The following is a 21,835-nucleotide window of genomic DNA, read 5'->3' on the forward strand; positions in this document are numbered from 1 at the left end:
ACAAGGCAAAATGTTGACGACGCACGACGGACTACGCACGACGGACAAAAGGCGATCACAAAAGCTCACCATGAGCACGTTGTGCTCAGGTGAGCTAAAAAGGCTAAGGCCTGAAAACATGACATGAGAAATTCACATTTCAAAATGCTACAAACCTTTTTTTTCTCTTTTTTTGGTACTTGAAAATTTCATTCTCATTACATTTGAAAAATTAAAGTAATTATATCAACACAGCATACCATAACAAGCCTTATCTGGGATGAAACACTCTCTATAGTTCGTTCAAATATTTCCATCTACAAACAAGAAAATAACATTTGTTTACACATTTCTCAAATTTGTTTCAAAATACCAACAGAAAATTATAAACTATACATGTTTTCAGAGGACATGGATGACCTTTTTGAGCACTTTTGTCTCATAACTCGGCTACTGTTGAAAATCTGAACTAATCTAATTACTGGTGTGAATATTGACATGTTAACAACTTTTAAAAAAATATCATACCTCTAGATTAGAAGCAATACTTTTATACCGACACCAGTTTAACCTGAAATACGTCATAGACAGGAATGCTGCCCAGAAGTCAATTTTTGGACACTGACAAATCCAGTATGTATTCTACGTGGGACAAGAAGCCAAAAGAACCCAATTCATTCAAAACTGGTCTCAGCAAAAATGCCTTTCTTAATGATCATCTTACGCATTATGGTGATTCAGCAGTGAAAAAAAATCCGCGAAGCAGTTAGAAGAATTGAAAACACAACGTTTAGGCACTATATATAATATATTCCATAGTGAAAATACAGACAAAAAGCCATTATTTTGCCAAAACTCATAGAAGTCAAAATTACTTTCTTTCCTGTCATCTACACATTGGCTCGAATGGTCATTGTCGGCTCGAGTACAACTTAAATGTACCCCAGGTACTCTTAAGTTTACTTAAATGTACCCCTGGTACTCTTAAGTTTACTTAAATGTACCCCAGGTACGAAAAATATACTGAAACGTACCCGGGAATTTTAATGCTAAATCGGTCGTTCTCGGCTTTTTTATGTCCACCACTATAGTAGTGGGGGACATAGTGGGGGACATATTGTTTTTGCCCTGTCTGTCTGTTGGTCTGTTGGTCTGTCTGTCTGTTTGCGCCAACTTTAAAATTTTGCAATAACTTTTGCTATATTGAAGATAGCAACTTCATATTTGGCATGCATGTGTATCTCATGAAGCTGCACATTTTGAGTGGTGAAAGGTCAAGGTCAAGGTCATCCTTCAAGGTCAGAGGTCAAATATATGTGGCCAAAATCGCTCATTTTATTAATACTTTTGCAATATTGAAGATAGCAACTTGATATTTGGCATGCATGTGTATCTCATGGAGCTGCACATTTTGAGTGGTGAAAGGTCAAGGTCAAGGTCATCCTTCAAGGTCAGAGGTCAATTATATGTGACCAAAATCGCTCATTTATGAATACTTTTGCAATATTGAAGATAGCAACTTTATATTTGGCATGCATGTGCATCTCATGGAGCTGCTCATTTTGAGTGGTGAAAGGTCAAGGTCAAGGTCATCCTTCAAGGTCAGAGGTCAAATATATGTGGCCCAAATCGCTTATTTTATGAATACTTTTGCAATATTGAAGATAGCAACTTGATATTTGGCATGCATGTGTTTCTCATGGAGCTGCACATTTTGAGTGGTGAAAGGTCAAGGTCAAGGTCATCCTTCACAAGGTCAAGGTCATCCTACAATGTCAAACATCATATAGGGGGACATTGTGTTTCACAAACACATCTTGTTTCATATTAAATTTGTTCATATTAATGTCAATATTCTGTAAAATGGCCTCTATATTCTCGAAAATCCTACTCAAAAAAGCCAGTTATGGAAGGTTTTGTTCGAAGAGAATATTGTTTCGTATTCCGTTGCGCGCTTCACGATATCGGTTTTTGGGCTGAAATAAAACTCGGGTACAGTCTAAATTGGCCGGGTTGTTGTAAGCATCTTTTCCGTACCCGGGGTACGTTTAAGTATACTTAATAGTACCCGGGGTACATTTAAGTATACTTAAGAGTACCCGGGGTACATTTAAGTAGTACCCGAGCCAACAATGACCAATCAAGCCAAATTAAGGTAATTCAACTTTGAAAATTTGACAGAGATCAAGCCAAGTTAAAAACGCAAAATATTGGGAAACTATATTACAGACATTGCAGGCTTTTACTTCACTGAATTAACTAATTGAAACCAAAACACTGGTTGCCAATACGGTAAAAATACTATTTTATATAAGTTATCAAGTATTCTAACAGATATCTCATGAAATGAATTGCTATATCATACTAAGTGTGTTTTGTTCTTGGAGATGTAAACCAGGGCCCGTGTGACTTGCATCTCAGAGCACTTGGCTGCCCCGGGGAACTGGAGTTCTTTGGTAGCTATGACAACTGAGAATGCCTGGGCCCTCACAATGTCTTCTAGCATGAGTGAGTTCAGATGCTGGCATCGGGCCAACAGACACAGCAAATGGACCTGAATTGACAGACAATGAGATCAAAATTATGTGCAAAATAAACTGTTTAAGTAGAAAGACACCGCAATTGAAACTAAATTGATGGACAATGTGATCAGAATCATGAGCAAAATAAACTTTGTAAGTCGATGATCATATTAATCCAGAGAAATTGCTAACAAACATATGCAGCATACACATTGCGAAATGTATAAAACCTACTTCAAGAAAGAAACAGAAATATAATCTAAAGGTAACAATCTTTGGGTATAACAAATAAAGGCAAACCGAAACAATTTCATATCTGCTTGATTAAGTGTTCACTTTCATATACAATGTACTTACACATCCTGTAAGTTACAAAGACACTCATCTCAAACAACAAATTAATAATAAATCTTTCAAGCAGATAGCATTTGCTCTTAAATAATAAATGTCAGAAGACAGCGCGCTCCACTTTTCGAGTTCTTGACAGTATAATGTAAGCCATCATGGGGAAATTGTTCTTTTCAATAAGGTCAAGGTAATATAGTCATATTCTTAGTGGAAGAGGACCATTATTGAAACATATTGATCGCTTATGTTTTAAAGAAGTGGTACATTATAGACGATTCTGAGTTCAGGTATATTTTCCACAATCTATTGAACATTTGTAAAGACACAAAACAAACAAATAAGATTATATTTCAAGTTTGATAGCAATAGCTTGGGTGGGATGGTTGGAAGGTCTTTCAAAAATAAAATAAATATTTATTTTTTTTACGTTTCAAAAAAAAAAAAATTGGGGGGGGGGTCGGATGGAGAGAGGGAATAATGTGGGTGTGTGGTCATTTATTAGATGATATTTCAAAAATAAGAAAAAAAAAGGAAATTTTTTTTTTTAATTTTATTTTAATTTTTTTTTTTTTTTTGGGGGGGGGGGAGTGGGGGATGGTTTGGGTGGAGTCCATTGTGGTATGTAAGGTAAGTGTTGTTTTGTCAAAGTATGATTCAAACCTGATTCTTAATAAAGAAGTTATGGTAATTTATGCAAAATTTATTTATTTGACCTTGAGATTCAATGTCATTCAAAGGTCAAGGTCAAATTCAACTTGCCAGGTACATTACCCTCATGATAGTAAGAAAGTATTTGAAGTCTGAAAGCAAAAGCCTTCATACTTTAGAAGTAAAGTGGATCTAAACACAAAATTTAACAAAATATACAAAGTTACTTAGTCAAACAAGAGATGTGTTTGTGAGAAACACACTGCCCCCTAATGCGCCGCTTTTTTTTACCTTAGACCTTGAAGGATGACCTTGACCTTTCACCACTCAAAATGTGCAGCTACACGAGCTACACATGCATGCCAAATATGAAGTTGCTGTGTTCAATATTAAAAAAGTTATGAAAAGTTATGTTTTTTATATTTTGACCTTTGACCTTGAAGGTTGGCCTTGACCTTTCACCACTAAAAATGTGCAGCTCAATGAGAAGTAAGTAAGAGATTGATTGGAGAAATGAAATTTTTATTTTTTTTATTTTAGACCTATGACCTTGAAGGATGACCTTGACATTGACCTTTCACCACTCAAAATGTGCAGCTCCACGAGATACACATGCATGCCAAATATGAAGATGCTGTGTTCAATATTTAAAAAGTTATGATACAATTTTAACGAAGGTTAAAGTTTTAGGAAAGAAAAAATACAATGATATTTGACCTTTGACCTTGAAGGATGACCTTGACTTTTCACCACTCAAAATGAGCAGCTCCATCAGGTACACATGCATGGTAAATATCAAGTTGGTATGTTCAAATTGCAAAAGTTATAAAACTTTAACAAAGGTTAAAGTTTCAGACAGACAGGCAGTTAGGCAGGCAGGCAGGCAGGCAGGCAGGCAGGCAGGAAGGCAGGCAGGCAGGCAGACAGACAGACAAATTTTCAATCTTCTAAGTATAAAAGGGGCCATAATTCTGTCAAAATGCCAGTCTGAGTTATATAACTTTGCCTGCACAGTCCCCTTATGACAGTTAGTAAGTGTTGCAAGTATATAAGCAATAGCTTTGATACTTTAGGAATAAAGTGGACCTAAACACAAAACTTAACCAAATTTTAAATTTTCTAAGTATAAAAAGGGGCATAACTCTCAAAATAATGCTGACAGAGCTATGCACCTTGACCTACACAACTGTTTTGTTGCCATAAAGAAGTATTCCAAGTTTGAGTTAAATATCTTTCATAGTGTTAAAGTTATTTAACTTTATAAAAAAACTTTAACCAACACCGACGCCTACGCCCGGGTGAGTAGTATAGCTCTCATTTTTCTTCGAAAAGTTGATCTTAAAAGCTTTGAAAAGAAAGCTGAATAAGTAAGAGACTTTAATTGCCACATTGTTTATAGTACCTTATGAGTATCCATGGCCACTTCCCGCTTGAATTTATTTATCTGCCTTTTGAAGTAGCTTTCTAGATCGAAGCCCTTCTTCTTCCTGTTAAAAATTACAAATAGAGAATGCTACAGATAATGATGAATTGTTCTGACAAAGCTAAAACTTAAATTTATTGCAACAGTTTCAACTAGAAATGGCGCTGCAGAGGCTGACGCGTATCCCCAAGCCGCATGTTGTTAGTAAAATGAGTGAAAATCTCTGACCCGTCCCCATCCCAACCCCCATAACTTTTGACCCAGGGGTCAGATCAAAATTCCAAATAGTGCACCGTCGCACATATGCTCATAGCTACCATGTGTGTAAGTTTCAAGGTTCTAGTGCTAATGGTGTAGGAGGAGATAGTGGCCAGGACGGACAGACAGCGGAGATAATCACATAATCCCCACGCTTTTCGAAAAGCTTGGGGATAAAAATATATAAAATGGGTTACATTGCGATATGTGTAGCCAAAGATCAAAAAAATTAAACATTAGCACATTGAGCTCAGCTGAGAAAAATTCAACTCCCAGACTACCCACTTTTTCTTGTACAGGACTGGTGCCTCCAAGGTTATTTCTACTCCCAGAATACTCACTTTTTCTTGTACAGGACAGGTGCCTCCAAGGTTATTTCCACTCCCAGACTACTTACTTTTTCTTGAACATGACAGGTCAGGGCTCAACATTAACCTAAAAATCAACTTGCCCTGCCGGGCAAGTACTTAGAAAATCTACTTGCCCTCTTAACGTAAAGCCACTTGCCCAAACATGAAATATCACATTAACTGTGAACCTCATATTTTTTAATAAAGATCAAAATGATACACCACAAAACCTTTTTTATTTTTGCACATTAAACAAATGATTACAGCAATTAATGTCTAATTAAAGTCTAAATAAATGCTCTTTGTTCTTTTTGCACTTGCCCGGAAGGACAACTAGATTATAAAATAACTTGCCCGGACCCAACTTTTACTTGCCAGGGGCAATAGGACGACTGTTAATGTTGAGCCCTGCAGGTGCCTCCAATGTTATTTCCACTCCCAGACTACTCACTTTTTCTTGTACAGGACAGGTGCCTCCAAGGTTATTTCCACTGAGCCAGATTGAGCTTGGGACTTCTTTGGGCTGCCAGAATGCATATCTACAAAGTCAATCAATTCTTTGATTTAATCAATCAATTCTTTTACAATCAATCAACAAAAGGAACTATTCCAATTTAGTATTTTGTTTCTTTGTTTTTTATTATGTGAGTAAATATCAACATTTACATTTATACCTATTAGTACATACAATTTACATTTTACAAACAAATATTCTACCTGTTATAATTATTTGTTTTAAATCTCAGTGGCATGAATTGTCCAAGCAATTGAAAATTAGTATGAAATACAACAGCTGCAAGAATACGAGCCATGCTGCATAAATACCTTAAGGTCACCATAGCATAGAGGATGTGATGTCCCCCCAGGGCCAAAAAAACCTTCTTCGCAAGGGGCCTCTTGTTCTTCCCCTTAACCAAAAGGGCCCTTTCCCCTAATGAAATTTCTTTAAAATCATGCATTTTTCTCTAAATTTCCAATCTACCTCAGTATTTTTCTTTCTCCAAAGCCATAAAATTGTGTCTTTTTTCCCCCGAAAAAAAGGCTGTGGCCCTGCCCCCTTGCAAGGTCATGGGTTGAATTCCCACTGTGGGAGTGTTATCTAATTCTAAGTACTGGTTTTACCCAGGAAACAGATTCAAGAGAGTTTCATTAACCTATAGGCTTTCGATGCAATCAAGCTAAAACAAATAGGTTTAAACAAAAACTAATACCAGCCATGCTGTGTGCATACCCTGAACATCTTCCCACTCAGCCTCACTCTCGTCCTCGTCAAGTTCATCATCATCACTGGCCCCGCTGGAGTTTCTGGACGTGGATGGCTTGCTATCCCCCATGCCTTCCATATGCAGCAAGACTGCCATGGCGTCCATGTGGTCAACAGTCTTCGGTAAGGCACGATTAAATTTGGGACTTATTTTCTGGTCTAAATTGCGTGGGTTATGCATATTGTCATCAACTTCATCAAAGTCATCATCGCTTTCGATATCTTCTTCAGCACTGTGATCAATACAATTTCCTTCAGGATCCACTTCACTATATCTGTTTTTATTAAAGATATTGTTTGCTTTATTCTTGCATGATTCTGATGCTTTGTTAATTAAAGATACTTCTTGTTCCTTTGAAAAATCAACTGTAGTTTCAGATGGGTCATTCTTTTCATTTGATGATTTTGCACTATCTAATTTTCTTTTACCACGCGATTTGGGTACATTTTGAGGATTAGTGATCAATTTGGGTTCTTTGGCCTTTCTTGATTTTTTGGGTTTAATTACAGCTTCAGCTTCATTACCCATATTGCTGCGTTTGTGCTTACCCCTTCTCTTTACTTCTATGTCTTTCTTTTCTGTGTCTTTGCCTGCTTGTAATTCTGAATCATTCCATATTTTTTCATCTGCAGACTCATTATCAGCTTTTTTCATTTCAGATGAAAATTTTCTTAACTTCTTTGAAATACTTGTTTCAGATTTTTGTACTTTTTTCCGATCCTTTGCCATTTTTTCATTGAAGTACTCAGAACGATTTAATTGACCATTCTTCTGCTTTGAAACTTGAGTGTTCTGCCTTTTTTTCTTGATGCTATCATCAGCTGCCTTCTTCAGACAATCATCTGCCGATTCAGTATTTAGGGTTTTTCGCTTCCGTTTTGCCATTTGCTCTCTGCAAGTTAAGCACTAAAATTGTAAACTATAATTGATAAATTCAACAGAATGGCACAATGATTTTAATAACTCATCATAGGATTCAAGTCATGAAAGAAAAACATACATTTTTATATAACATGTGTTGTTATAATCCATGTAACTTTATTTTAATCGAAGTGGTTACATAACAACGTATCCGAAATATAGTTGTCCGAAATATATGCACCTTAGAAACATTCATAAATGGTGGGTCGTGATTTTAAAGTAATACCACTTCAAGCTTATTTTATTTATTTTTAAATCTTCAGTCTCTGCAAATACTTCATTAAACAATGCTTGTCTTTAAACGTGTCTTAAATTATTATATTAAATATAAACAATAAAGAAATGTAAATACCGCGATGTTGTTGTTGTTCGCTCGTGAAAATCTTTATTGATTACCAATGCTGTGCATGAAAGGTTCTCTGGTTTATGAACGAAGAAATATGAATCGAGTACATATTGAGATAAATATTTTCCTATAAAAATGCAAATGGTTGCATATGATTGTTTATTTTCTTGTGTACATACAACATCGTATATAAAACATATTTAAATTGTCATATAACTTATGTTATGATAATAGACAACTTCAAATAGAATCTATATATACATGATAATGTAATCTATCTAGATCTATCTTCGGATACTTTTGAACTTCCCTTTCGGGTATTATTAACAGATCGCACTGTCAGTGCAAGAAAAAGATTTATACAATATTGTACAAAACAATAAAAGTAATGGTTAATAACCTCAAATAGAATCTATATGTATTCTTATTTATATTTACTATTATGTACACGGCCAAATGCCACTTGAATGACGGATCTAAGTAATAAAATGCACGCGCTCCAAAAAAAAAATAGATCTATCTATCAATGTTTATTGTTTTATCTGTGCCCAAAACAATGAACAATAAAGTCACAACACGTTAATGCAACACGAGGTTTAAGTTTCCTGCATTTATCTTACGTTATGTGTTTAATAATACCCGGATCTCTTACTTAGAACTCGGTTGTTAAGTCCTTCATGTGACATCATTCCTTATCCAAAACGTGGAGCGTGTACTCTTGTGAACTTGCACCCTGCTGCGGACACAGTTCATTGGACACGTTTAACCCTTTGCATGCTGGGAAATTTGTCGTCTGCTGAATTTCTAAAATCAGCGTTTTCTTCGATTCTTTTTTTTTCAAAGAATACTATCAGAATAGCAAACAGTTTGGATCCTGATGAGACGCCACGTTCTGTGGCGTCTCATCTGGATCCAAACTGTTTGCAAAGACCTTCAAAATTCGGTTCCAGCACTGAAAGAGTTTAAGCACGGATAGATCTGAGGTAACTGCAGAGAGGGCTTGATACTCTGCACTCACGGCTTAGTTTTTAGCCATATCTAATTTAGCTGCATTGCATGGAAAGGCGTAGGCCCATTTAAACCAAAGATCTATCTATAAGCATGTGTATTGATACATCTTTGTTTAAACCAAAGACCTATAGAATACACAGATTGGAAACTTCTTCTCCGCTATAGCTATATTCACGGAGCGTATCTAGAGTCCGTGCTATACTCCGCGAGAGTCACATATGACATTGATTTTGGATATGCCGGGGACAGCCACTGTCGGCCACTTTGTCACGAATTACGAATTATTTCTTCGTAATGAATCGTTAATATGTGTTGTCGTAGGGTATTCTGGGCATGATCTGGTAAGTTTTTATTATATTGTTATTGTTATTCACAATAATTAATTAATTAATGTTTTAGCGCTCGATTTGTGGTTGGCAGAGCAATATATGTCTGATTTAAGCTCTTTTACCCTATTCATTACTATTGTACACGCCTGCCGTCAAACGTGTTTTGGTTCTTTTTGAAAAACTTTTCATTTCTCATCCCAGATTGATGAAGTAAAATTGTTATGCTAGGTGAGATGTACGTTAATCCAGGTATGAGTTAAAACCCAAGACGAAAAGAACGCATTTTAAAAGATTTTGCCTTTTTACAATTGGTACAATTTTATACTTTTATTTCATTCAATCATTTCTCACACCTGTCGCGAAAGTGTTTTGTTTCTTTTTAAATTACTTTTCTATTTCTTATCCCAAATTGTTGAAGTCAGATTTTTATGTTACGTGAGATGTTAATCTAGTAATAAATTAAAAAAACTTGAGGAAAATATTCAATTTTATTTGTGTAAAATTGTAATATATTGATAAAAATATGTTACAAAAACACAAAATAGGCAAGAAAAATTATACATTGAAGACGAATTTCACAAAATGCAACAAAGACAAATTAACGCCCCGAGCCGATTGTGACGAAGATATTCGTAAAATTGATCCGTAAAACAAAATTGTGTCGTATGAACGAATCTGCACTAAAACTAAATTATGATTCACATCGTACATGCATGATATACATGCTGGCGAATTCGACTGTACAGCCTTTTTCGATTTCAGAATTAAATATCAAACTTATTTCGCATATTTCGGCACATGTTCTTCTTAACTTTTATTTTAATTTATATTGAAATGTATGTATAATAAGTTAATAAATATTTGACAAAATCATATAATCTCGCTTTAATTGGACATCACGATAACAATTAAAGAATGAATTCGCCGGCCGCGGCCACTGATCACACAACTAAAGTCAATCAACAACGTAAACTGATAATTGAAGTTAGGATCCCTTCTTTTAACTAATTCACAAGATTAAAGAAAAAACATCAACAACAACCTTTATTAGCATATAAGCATAATACAATGCTTTTTGCCACAAAACAGAAAGTTACGCATTGTGTATAATAATATCAATACATTGATTCAATTAGAGAAGTTTACAAAAAAACAGTAATACAGCAGTAATCAATATACCGCGGTAATTATATCTTTAACTGTAACACGAGGAAATTGTAGAATTATTTAAATTATACAAACATATTCGATGAAAAAATCAATTAACATGGCTATAGTCTTGTAAAAGTTAACAATTATAACTGATTGGCTATATTATTACGCAATTCATTTGCATTAAAAATATATTTAGCAAGGTTTATAATGTCTTTTTTATTTGCCAACTGCATTAGAAAGTCAAATTTTTTAACGTTGGCAACCTTTGAAAATATGGTTTTAAAAACAAACAAAACATTTTTACAGTTTGCTATTTGATCCGACAATAAATATGCGCGTGAAATGTGTTTTTTTTCTTTCGCGAAATCCTAGTCCAGGAAACTCAGAGCTTTTATTAATTATGAAAAAAAACTGGGTATAACAAACAAAACTTAAATAACCTATAAATCATGAATTAGATCTAAATGAAAATAAAAATTAGAGAATTAAACAATTGAAAAATCTACAGAATCAAAATTGAAATTAGTCGGACTGAAACCGATTTTGGATCGAACGATCAAAGCATTTATTATACTGTATTTTTTTTCCCCAGAAACCTAGATCTATGTGTCCACATTTATACATCCGTTTTTAAATAATATTATTTTATAATGTTTTATATGTTAGAAATAAAAATGTATACTAGAATATTTTATTAGCAAAAGCCTTTCAAATAAACTATTCAATCGCATTCTCGCCGCGATTTGGGAATTCTTATAGCGCTATTTCTTTAACCATCGGGGCATTATAAATTCTTATTCTAGCTAAATAAAATAGAGATTTTATTATAGCATGATTACTAATGTTTCTACGAAACTTTATTTTATAAAAATCGGATCATTATTTACCAAGTTATAGCCACCTTTCTATATAGCGCCGTAACATTTTCGCATAACTTTGCTCGATAATCGTAGCCATTGCTACTGACGCGTCGCTATCTTATCGGTAACTTGACCACGTGACCCCGCCGCGAGATGTAACGATACAGCTCGAAGTTTTCAATCTGTGTATTTTATAGGTCTTTGTTTAAACGCTCCCGAGTCCGTTTCCAGGATAGAACTAGTGCTTGGTGTATTTGATGAAGTTCTACAGAATGCTCCCGCAGTGGGGATAGAACCCGTGACCTCCCTGTCGCTAGGCGGACACAATAACCAGTGCCAAGTATGACGCCTTATACATGGACATATACGTATAGGTTGTAATAACTCTGAACTCGTTGGTGGGTAACTCACAACTGGCTTTATTCATATATTCACACAGATATAAACCTCAATACAAATAACTCATGACTGCATGCTTTAACAAGACAATACAAGTTGTGTCCCTTACATTACCATACATGACATCCCCTTTTCTTTCTTTTTTAAAAATTATAAATACATGATACATCAACTAATCTATCATTACATATGCAAATAGGTATGTGAAAGAAAGAAAATAATATAACCTGTCGTAACAAATTATAAACTTCTCTTTTAATTAAAACATAGTGAGAATTTTTCTTTTAAACCTCTGAGTTTAAATTGTTATTGAAAATAGAACATTCCATATGAACATAATTCACTTTACTTAATGAAGAACTTCTTTTAAATTAAATATTGAATTGAAATTCATAAAATCAAATTAACAATGTAACAACATGTAAGAAAAAAAAATTCACTAACATACATGTTTGCTAAGTTTCCACAAAAGTGTCCCTGTTATCTCAGATTCAGGCTATGTACAGGACAAAAAGGTTTTATGACAAATGTCAGACACACTAATTGTCGGGTTGTAGCTGGGAAATGATAACAGACTATGATCACACCGAAAACAAGCTAGAAAGTAGATACACCCAAAAAACAATGAAGTATTGGATTTCTGTGAGAAAAGAATTTTATGAACATTTTGTTCATAGGAGAAAAACAAAACTGAATCATTAACCAAGATTTTGATATGATAAAATAAATGTGTACAAACAGCATCAAACGAGTAATTTCTTTGATATAACATGCTATATAACCAAATACAATGATAACAATACAATAATACATAATATAATATTATAATATATACATATAATAAATAATGTAACACAGACTTTTTTGTGTTATGTAGTCACCAGTTATTATGTAATGGGATTATTATGCCCATGTCACACTTTAGCACACATAATTTTTGAGATAACTTGGTGTTTTCACTGCTCGTCCTGAACGTGTACGGATTTGTTCTGTCGCGTTGTTTCGCTGCTGTGCTGAATGGCGTTGCACCGGTTGCTGCTCTCTTGGCAACTCTCTATTGTTTGTTGTCAATTTCCTGTCGTTCCTTGCCAAATCTCTGTTGCTTATTGACAATTCTCTACCGTTCTGTTGCAAATCTCTGGAAACCATTGGTAATTTTGGTATTGTTTCCTCGCGTGTTTCAATGACATGTGGGGACTCTTTGGTTGTCATGAGCATAGACGTGTTACGCCGATACTCACGTCCACTTTCGCCAGCCTTAACGATGTGCGAACGAGGATATGGCAATTTCCGCACATATTCTGCAGGTCTCCATCCGGTTGGTGTTTTGATTCGTACTGCATCATTTGGCTTCAGGTCTTCTTTTACCTGTGTGTGACTGTCGTAGTAAAATTTCTGTTTGCATCTATAATCATTTAATTTTGATGCAATCTTTCCTGTTTGGTCAGCTTGGGGTTTCCGCAGTCCTTTCGATATCGGTATGAGAGTTCTTGCTCTCTGACCCATTAGCCTCTGCATCGGCGAACCTACTACGTTATCTCGAGGAGTGTTACGCAATTCTAGCAAGCACAAGTAAATATCATCACCTGTCTCAAAGCATTTCTTTGTGAGATTCTTCACCGTTTGAACAGCTCGCTCAGCTAAACCGTTTGATTGCTGATATAGTGGAGATGATGTCACGTGTTTAATGTTGTATGATTCCACAAATTGTTTGAATTCTCGACTTGAAAATTGTGGACCGTTGTCGCTCACAAGCGTATCCATGATGCCATATCTTGCAATGTTAGCTTTCATTTGTTTCACTATTGTGCTTGTTCTTGTATCGTGTTGCAAAGGTGATACTTCGATGAAGTTTGAGTAATAATCTACCATGATCAAATAATGAAAACCATTGACTTCAAATAAGTCTGTGCCAACTTTGCTCCATGGTAATTCTGGTACAGGTTGCATAATCATTGGCTCTTTTGCTGGCTTGTTTTTGTATGTCAAACATACACTGCATTTGCTTACTAAATCTTCTATTTGCTTATTCATACCAGGCCAATATACCAACTCTTTGGCTCTTCTCTTGCAATTCACCATTCCAAGATGTGACTTGTGTATAGCTCTCGTTGTTTCAGATCTGAGACTCATTGGAATGCAGACACGCTGCCCTCTGTACAAAACACCATTGTACACTGACAATTTATCTCTAAATTCCCAAAATGGTTTTGCTTCATCTTGCAATTCATTGCGCGTTTCTGGCCATCCTGATATGATTATTTGTTTTACTATCTGTAGCTGTTCAACATCTGCTGTTGCATTTGCTATCTTTTAATGATTTGTACATGCAAATGTTTCTGCCACGAATACCGTCAGCTCATCATCCATAGTTTGTTTTTCATCTTCATTTAATGGCATTCTGCTCAGGCAATCTGCAAGACCCATTTCCTTCCCTTTCTTATGAATCAACTTGAATTCATATGGCTGTAACTTCAGCATCATTATTTGTATCCGTAATGGTGCTGTATGTATGGGTTTCTTCAGTATGCTTTCAAGTGGTTTATGATCGGATTCCACTGTGATCCTTGTATTCCCGTACAGTAGTTTGAGGAATCGCTCGCAGCCAAATACTACCGCTAACATTTCTTTTTCTATTTGAGCATATTTCTGTTCTGCTGATGTCATAGAACGAGTTGCATATGCTACTACCCCATTACTTTGAATGATTGCAGCTCCTAAACCTCTCATAGATGCGTCTACTGTTAACGTAACTGGTTTTGATACGTCAAAGTAACGTAAAACTTCTGTTGACGTCAGCTCCTCCTTCATCCTTTTGAAGGCTTCTCTAGCTTCGTTTGTCCAATTCCAATTTTCCTTATTTTTAAGGTCTCGTAGAGGAGCATTCAGTTCACTCAATCCAGGAATTAATTTAGCAACATAGGAAAGCATTCCTAATATCGTAAGCAATTCACTCTGATTCTCGGGCTCTTTCATTTTTACTATCGCCGCAATGCGTTCCTCTGTCGGTTTCAGCCCCTCTCCTGTCAGTTTGTGACCAACGTAACTTCAGGCTGTGCAAATACACAGTTCTCTTTATTGAGTTTTATATTAATGCTCCTTGCTTTTTCGAGTACAGCTCGTAGCCTCACATTATGTTCCTATATGGTATTTCCATGGACTAGAATATCGTCAACAACGATCTCTACACCGTCCATTGCTCCAAAATGCTTCTCCATTTCTCTCTGGAACACTTCACTGGAACATCGTGCACCCATTGGCATTCTAAGGTATCGGTATCGACCGTATGGTGTGTTAAATATTGTGAGCTTTGAGCTCTTCTCGGTCAATTTCACCTGAAAATAACCCATGTTCGCATCCAAAGTAGTAAAATATTTGCTTCCATGCAATCTTGTTGCAACTTCATCAATTGTGTTCATCGGATAGTGTTCACGCATGATCGCCTTATTCAGATCAGTTGGATCAATACATATTCGAACTTTGCCATTCTTTTTTCTCACGCACACCATGCTATTTACCCATTCTGTCGGCTCTGTTTGTTTTGCTATTATTTTGCATCGCTCAATATAGTCTATTTGGTCTTTCAATTCGCCCCGTATAGCTACTGGAACTGAACGAGGTGCATGTACCACAGGTGTCACTGTCTCATTTATCTTGATGTCATACTCTCCTGGCAAACAACCAATTTGATCGCCTAAAACATCACTGAATTCTTTTATCAGTTGCTCTATTTCCATTTGGGTACTGTTTACTTTCATGATGAGGCCTAGTTTAACTGAATCATCTCTTCCCAACAGATTTAAATTTCTTTGTCCATCAATCACTTGAAATGTTAAATTGTGTTTCACGTTCTTGTATTCGCATGGTAAAGTTATTTTTCCCAATGCCTTGATCAGCGTTCCGCTTACACCATTTATGCGGGCATCACTCTTTAATATTGGGAATTCCGCACAAAATTTCTCAGCTATTTGTCTCGAAAGCACGTTGCATTGTGCACCACTGTCTATCTCCAAACGCAAATGCTTGTTGTTGACCTTCATGTTTACTGTCCACTCTTTGTTATTCGTCTCATTGCCATTGTTTCGTACTGTGTAAACATCATGTGTGGATGTATTTTGTTCGAACAAATTAGATAGTTCGTCTTCTTCTGCGTAATGAACACGAACGTTAGCTCGACCACGACCATAGCCACGGCTTGGCCTAGTGCCACCACGGTGCTGCCAACGACCTCGAGTTGTTGCACGTCCTCTACACTAGCTAGACGCCTTAAAATGTCCCTTTTGACCACACACATCGCATCTTTTGTAGAATGCTGGACAATTTTTAATCGCATGCATTTTGCAACACTTTTGGCAAAATGACATGATACTATTGGAACTGTTTTGTCTTCCACCACGTTTGCCATATTTATCCGGACGCGCCACGTGACAGCTGGATGTTCTTGCAAAGTCCTAATGCGAGCGTTTGTGAGTTCGATGTGACGACACGTTTGAATGACCCTTTCCAATGTTAATTGATCTGCTGGAATTTCCATAAGCTTTTCCGAACACTTTTTGTCGTTTATCCCATTAATAATCATGTCACATATGAAACCATCCTTTTGCGCTCCATATTGGCAGTACTCAGCTTTTCGTTGCAATTCTGCTATGTAATACATAACAGATACTAGTAATTGACCTCTTTTGGTGTTCAGAAATTCCTGCCGCTTAATGTTTCTGATCTATCTTCTGCGGGTCTGTGTGCAATACCATTGTCTTCATCTGCCAATACCTCTGGCATCCATATAAACGAATGATAAATTTTGACACATTCACGACCCATATTGGATAATAATACTCCAACTTTTCGACGCCCTGGTTTGTCATGTAGACCTAATGCGTCCAGGTGAACTAGGAAATTACGTTTGTAAATTTCCCACTCTGCGGCTCCTGCATCTGCTGAATTAAATTCATTCAAATTTCTAATTCCTTTTGCAGCCATACTGTACCCAGTTGTCTAAAACTTCATCAATAAATGTCTTGCATCTATTGTTTTCTGTATTCCAGCTATTTAATCACAACCATTCTGACACCATGTAATAACTCTGAACTTGTTGGTGGGTAACTCACAACTGACTTTATTCATATATTCACACAGATTAAACCTCAATACAAATAACTCATGACTGCATGCTTTAACAAGACAATACAAGTTGTGTCCCTTACATTACCATACATGACATAGGTCCCTGCCTTATATCATACGTTATACATGTACGTGTATATATCTCATTCGAAACCTCACCATACGTGACCAAAGTTTGCGTACAGCAGTTCGCGTGACAGCGACCACATAACGGATTCCAAGCGGACGAACAAGATAACGAACGGAAACCGCTGCAATGTAATGGGCCTATTAACCCATTTATGGCTAGTGGACTCTCCCATCCTTCTAAATTTGATCAATTTATTTCCAAAATAAGGGTTGTCTAGTATATTTATTTCTATCTTTAGAATATTTCTTACAGAAATTCCTTTAGTCAAACAGCGCAGACCATGATGAGACGCCGCATCATGCGGCGTCTCATCTGGGTCTACGCTGTTTGCCAAGGCCTTTTTTTCTAGACGCTTGGCATGAATGGGTTAATTAGCACGTACCAAAACATTGGTTGCGGTTTCCTTATTAAGATATGGCCCCGTCATGATCGCGATAACGATGAGTTTAAATCGGGATTGAATTTCGTGATTCAGTCGTTCCTACAGCTTATTGACGGCATTTCAGAAAATCAGATCTAGTAAACGTGAGTAAAATAGTTACTTTCATAAAAAGTAAATTGTCTAAGTTTGTTAACTATGAACGATACGTTTTCGTGGATAAGTATCGTAGGTTCCGTTTTCTTGGTTTGACTATGTGAGCCGCGTTCTTGAAAAAACTGGACCTGATGCGTGTTCTTAAACTATATTCCCAGTTTAGCCTGTATAGTCTGCACCGGCTAATATGGGACGACATTTTCCACGGTTATGTTAAAAGGTCTGTCCTAAACGAAAATCTAGAGAAGGCGGACTGCACAGGCTAATCTGGGACGGCTCTTTACGAACATGCGTTAAGGTAAATTTTTCCAGAACGGGTGTCATGTGTCTATGTTTTTCAGGACATGTTGCCAGTGGCAGTAGTTTTGTTGGGGCTCCTGAGCACTTCTTACGGGTATGTTTTCAATGTGGAGTCGTGTTTTAGTATAGCGCTATAGGAGGACAATGTATACAATCTGAGCTGAAGAACACGACGATGAAATGTTCCACACAATTTATTTACTTAAAAAAATCATTACGAATCATTTGGTTCAACTAACCTCAAGAATATCAGTGCAATGAAGAATAATAATTACACCACAATCTCGACGCACAGATCTGTATGTCACAAAAGAAATCACTGCTTACGTACTTATCAATGTTTGTATATGCTTTTCTACATATGTACATAATTCAACTGGCTCTGACTGAAAACGACATGGTAATTACAGTACTCATTTGGAAATTGCGCACCAATTATTTTCGAACATCTGGGATCAACGGCACAATACAACCATTACGATAATCCACTTCGACATTGTATCGAATATAAATAGCAACTCATTGACCACCAATCCGTATATAATCAAGTGTACGGTCACGATGAATTTTAGAGCCCTGCAGTTAAAGCCGTACAACGAGACGGCGCTCAGTATGTTTCTGGCCAATGACTTCAACCACGATGGCGTCATCACCTTGGTCGAACTCGAGTCAAGCTTTGACAAATACGACGCAAACGGTACGTACCTAAAGCCAAATACAATAGCATTAATTACTTGTATATGCTGCTGATACATTTGTTAAACCGGACATGAAGTTAAAAATTTCGATTTAAAGAATGATCAACGCAAACATGAGCTGGTAAACACAAAATAACTTTAAAGTACACGTGTACTCAAATTTGTGTTAGAATTCATATTCATAATCACTGGCTACTCGAAATTCAAGGTTAAGGTCAGTTACTATCTTATCAATACTGTTTTGCCGTCTCATTAACATCAACATATATAACAATTACATGTGCACTTAAAAGCGCGAGTTGTTCCGCCCCGTGCGTTGTCGTTACAGCATACACCATACGCTATACTCTCTAAACAGTCAAGTAAATGATACTCTTTTTCGGCGTAGCTGATTAACGTCACTTTTGACCTTAGGTGACCTTTAGGTTACATTCATAAAAATGCCCGCGGCTACCCACGAATGAATACATTTTATTTAGTCCATTGGCTGATTTGAGAATACCACCAGAACATTGGAAACATGGCCGCGTCTTTCTAACACTGTTTTACTGCGTGTTCAGCATGAAACAATTTTATCTCTTATGAAAAGGCATGATAGATAAAACAGTTTTACACTCAACTCTTCACATCAATACAATTTGTGCGTAGATTCTACACCTTTGTCAGTTCGCGCTTATGTGTGTGAATTTCAGAGTTTATACAGGTCATCGCTGGGTCTTCACGAATACCTTATGTTCTGACCGGAGTTCGCGGCCAGTAAAATAATCGTTATATAATAATAAAGACGCTATAGCGTGAACTATGTGAACTGCAATTTTCTTTAGACCAGAAAGATGTTAAATAAGGATATCCAGCGATACAATTATGGTATGTCAATAATAGATTCTTAATGTGTTTTCAACAATACCATGATAAATATTATTTTTAATCAATTTAACAAGAATTATTCCACCATATTGACTAATGTATTAAGCATATACAGTTAATACTCGAATCAAATAGCAATGCCCGACAAACCACTAAAACAGGTTTGTTCGAAGAACGCGCGTATAAATATTTGAAATATGTACGGATACTTCGCGTGTGGCCGGTTGGCTCATATGTTTTAATTTCACTTCCATTATTCTTTTGGTTTTCTGTTTTGTATCTATAGGTTTATGACCAGCAATATGTAATAATGTAAAATAAGCCGCAAAAACTCCGCGTAACATCCCGTACTGCGTGTGATGCAGCTAAGAACTGCACAAAAAGACATTCGCTATCCTTGATCTCATTCATTGAACTCTTTACCTTTCATAAACTCCAACCACAATCAACGCCGTATATCTTTTTAAAAGATATTTATTGTTTATTTTTTCCTCGACTTGTGTGCAGGAAAAGCTTTGCTTTCCATTATGAAATCACAGTTTGGAGACTACGGATGAAAACTTGCGCTTAATCGGGTTACAATCAACTTAGGAGTAGTTTTTTTTAATGCGTGACATACCTTTTTTTCATTTAATAAATGTATTCAGCTTAGAATTCTCTTTAAGAACATAATTATATGGCAAAATATGCCATTATGTGCATAATGTTGACATTTATGTTTTACCAAATTTCTTGGTTATATCTTAATTTATATCAGGATTTGAATTATTGTAACCTTGCTAGGCGACGGGATTGAGTCCCGGCACGAGTACACGGAGTACATCTGCGCGGTGTCGCCGAGCCTGTACCAGCTGTCCCACTGGCTCTTCGACGACTACGACTTCAACCACGACCACCACCTCACTAAGCAGGACTACGACAGTCTGTTTGCGGTGATGGATGCTAACCGTACGTAACCAATCGTGATACATCGGCTATCTCCGGAAAACTCCGTAATATCGAGATTGATTTATGCAATAAATCGTCTGCTGATGCATTGTGCGTACGTAACATGCGCGTGATCATCGTTACCTCGTGTCGGCGCATTGTGGAATGACGAACATTGTATTTAGTAATTAAAAGTTCAAAACGAAAAGTATGGTTATTCGGTACACATTCGCTGCTTCTCTGTGGATTGCACGTGCTCTGTCGTAAGGCAACGATTTTTCATTGACGATGTTAGGAATATGATAGACCATTGTATTAATCATGATATGATTTTACCATAGCTCAAACAACTCATTTTGGTCAATGATTAAATGGTTTGCATCTGGCTGTATATTGATTTATTTATACATATATATTGCTCGTCTGAACTTAAAAAAATTCCATTTAAAGTGAATAAAAAGTGTGCAAAAAATTGTGTGGAAGGCGATGGAACATCATTCCCGTCTAAGAAAAATAATACAAGAAAATCAAGCAGGAAAAAGTCAACTGTTTTATAATAATTTGGGTGAGATATACCTTTAACGTTTTTGTTTCAGATGATGGGAATGTAACCCCAGATGAATTCATAGTATACTGGGAAAGGGTAAGACCATTTTCCTTTTATAACATGACAAAATATTCCCAAAACAAATGATTAAATGAAACTTCAGCTCTTGAATACCAAAACAAACGAGTCCAAAATATGGCTCTGATTTTGAGAAGTCATATAAAACAATATCTGCATATCCTTTGTACTCTTAACCCTTTGCATGCTGGGAAATATGTCGTCTGCTAAAATGTCGTCTGCTGAATTTCTAAAATTAGCATTTTCTTCGATTTTTTTTCAAAGAATACTATCAGAATAGCAAACAGTTTGGATCATGATGAGACGCCACGTTCTGTGGCGTCTCATCTGGATCCAAACTGTTTGCAAAGGCCTTCAAAATTCGGTTTCAGCACTGAAAGAGTTAAAACAGATGTTTGATATTTGTATATTCGATCTTTTTTCAGATTTTCCCCAAATATGAAACGTCCGGTCAGCACGGTCAGCATTTTGCCCACGGAAATTCTGCTTGTCACTAAAATGGCTTTGCAACGTGTGAAAATTCTTCATAAAGGTGGCCTCTTGTAGAAATTGTTTGTTGATTTTCTTCAATCATCATCCAACAAAATGTGTAATTACCCCAATGTTTCAAATGTGATTGGTTTAAAAAGATAGACATTAAAACCATGTACATATAAATGATAAAATGAATGATACTGTTGTCTTAATAGCAGACACTGTAAACCCGATAAGTATAAAATAAACATGCTTAAGTATACTATTACAAAAATCAAACCATTGAAAGTGAAAATAAATAAATGTTCTCTATTAATTCCAACATGAAATATCATAAACAA

General features: G+C 36.2%; 2 protein-coding genes across 4 annotated transcripts in view; one reads left to right on the forward strand and one right to left on the reverse strand.

Moving 5' to 3' along the window:
• Positions 1-12,661, reverse strand: part of LOC127881205 (DNA repair protein complementing XP-C cells homolog) — a 35,446-nt gene extending 22,785 nt beyond the window's left edge. For 2 of the 3 annotated variants that reach the window (XR_008049964.1, XM_052428915.1), the window contains exons 1-8: positions 12,263-12,661; positions 8,713-8,864; positions 8,067-8,133; positions 6,760-7,685; positions 5,980-6,067; positions 4,900-4,984; positions 2,345-2,533; positions 240-296 (exon numbers count right to left, since the gene is read on the reverse strand). Coding sequence is in view for 2 of the 3 variants with exons in the window: in XM_052428915.1 (XP_052284875.1) it covers positions 240-296; positions 2,345-2,533; positions 4,900-4,984; positions 5,980-6,067; positions 6,760-7,685; positions 8,067-8,133; positions 8,713-8,749 (1,449 nt within the window). In the remaining variant the exon portion in view is untranslated. The remainder of the gene's footprint in view (positions 1-239; positions 297-2,344; positions 2,534-4,899; positions 4,985-5,979; positions 6,068-6,759; positions 7,686-8,066; positions 8,134-8,712; positions 8,865-12,262) is intronic. The other variant, XM_052428916.1, reaches the window with a different exon arrangement.
• Positions 12,662-17,459: 4,798 nt separating this feature from the next.
• On the forward strand, positions 17,460-21,569 carry LOC127882072 (uncharacterized). The gene is made up of 6 exons (XM_052430496.1): positions 17,460-17,593; positions 17,945-17,997; positions 18,476-18,600; positions 20,252-20,416; positions 20,992-21,038; positions 21,446-21,569. The coding sequence occupies exons 2-6, from the start codon at positions 17,948-17,950 to the stop codon at positions 21,515-21,517; spliced, it is 459 nt and encodes a 152-aa protein (XP_052286456.1). The 5' UTR covers positions 17,460-17,593; positions 17,945-17,947; the 3' UTR covers positions 21,518-21,569.
• The last annotated feature ends 266 nt before the right edge of the window (positions 21,570-21,835 follow it).

This window comes from Dreissena polymorpha, chromosome 5, assembly GCF_020536995.1.
Source record: "Dreissena polymorpha isolate Duluth1 chromosome 5, UMN_Dpol_1.0, whole genome shotgun sequence".
Taxonomy (NCBI): Eukaryota; Metazoa; Mollusca; class Bivalvia; order Myida; family Dreissenidae; genus Dreissena; species Dreissena polymorpha.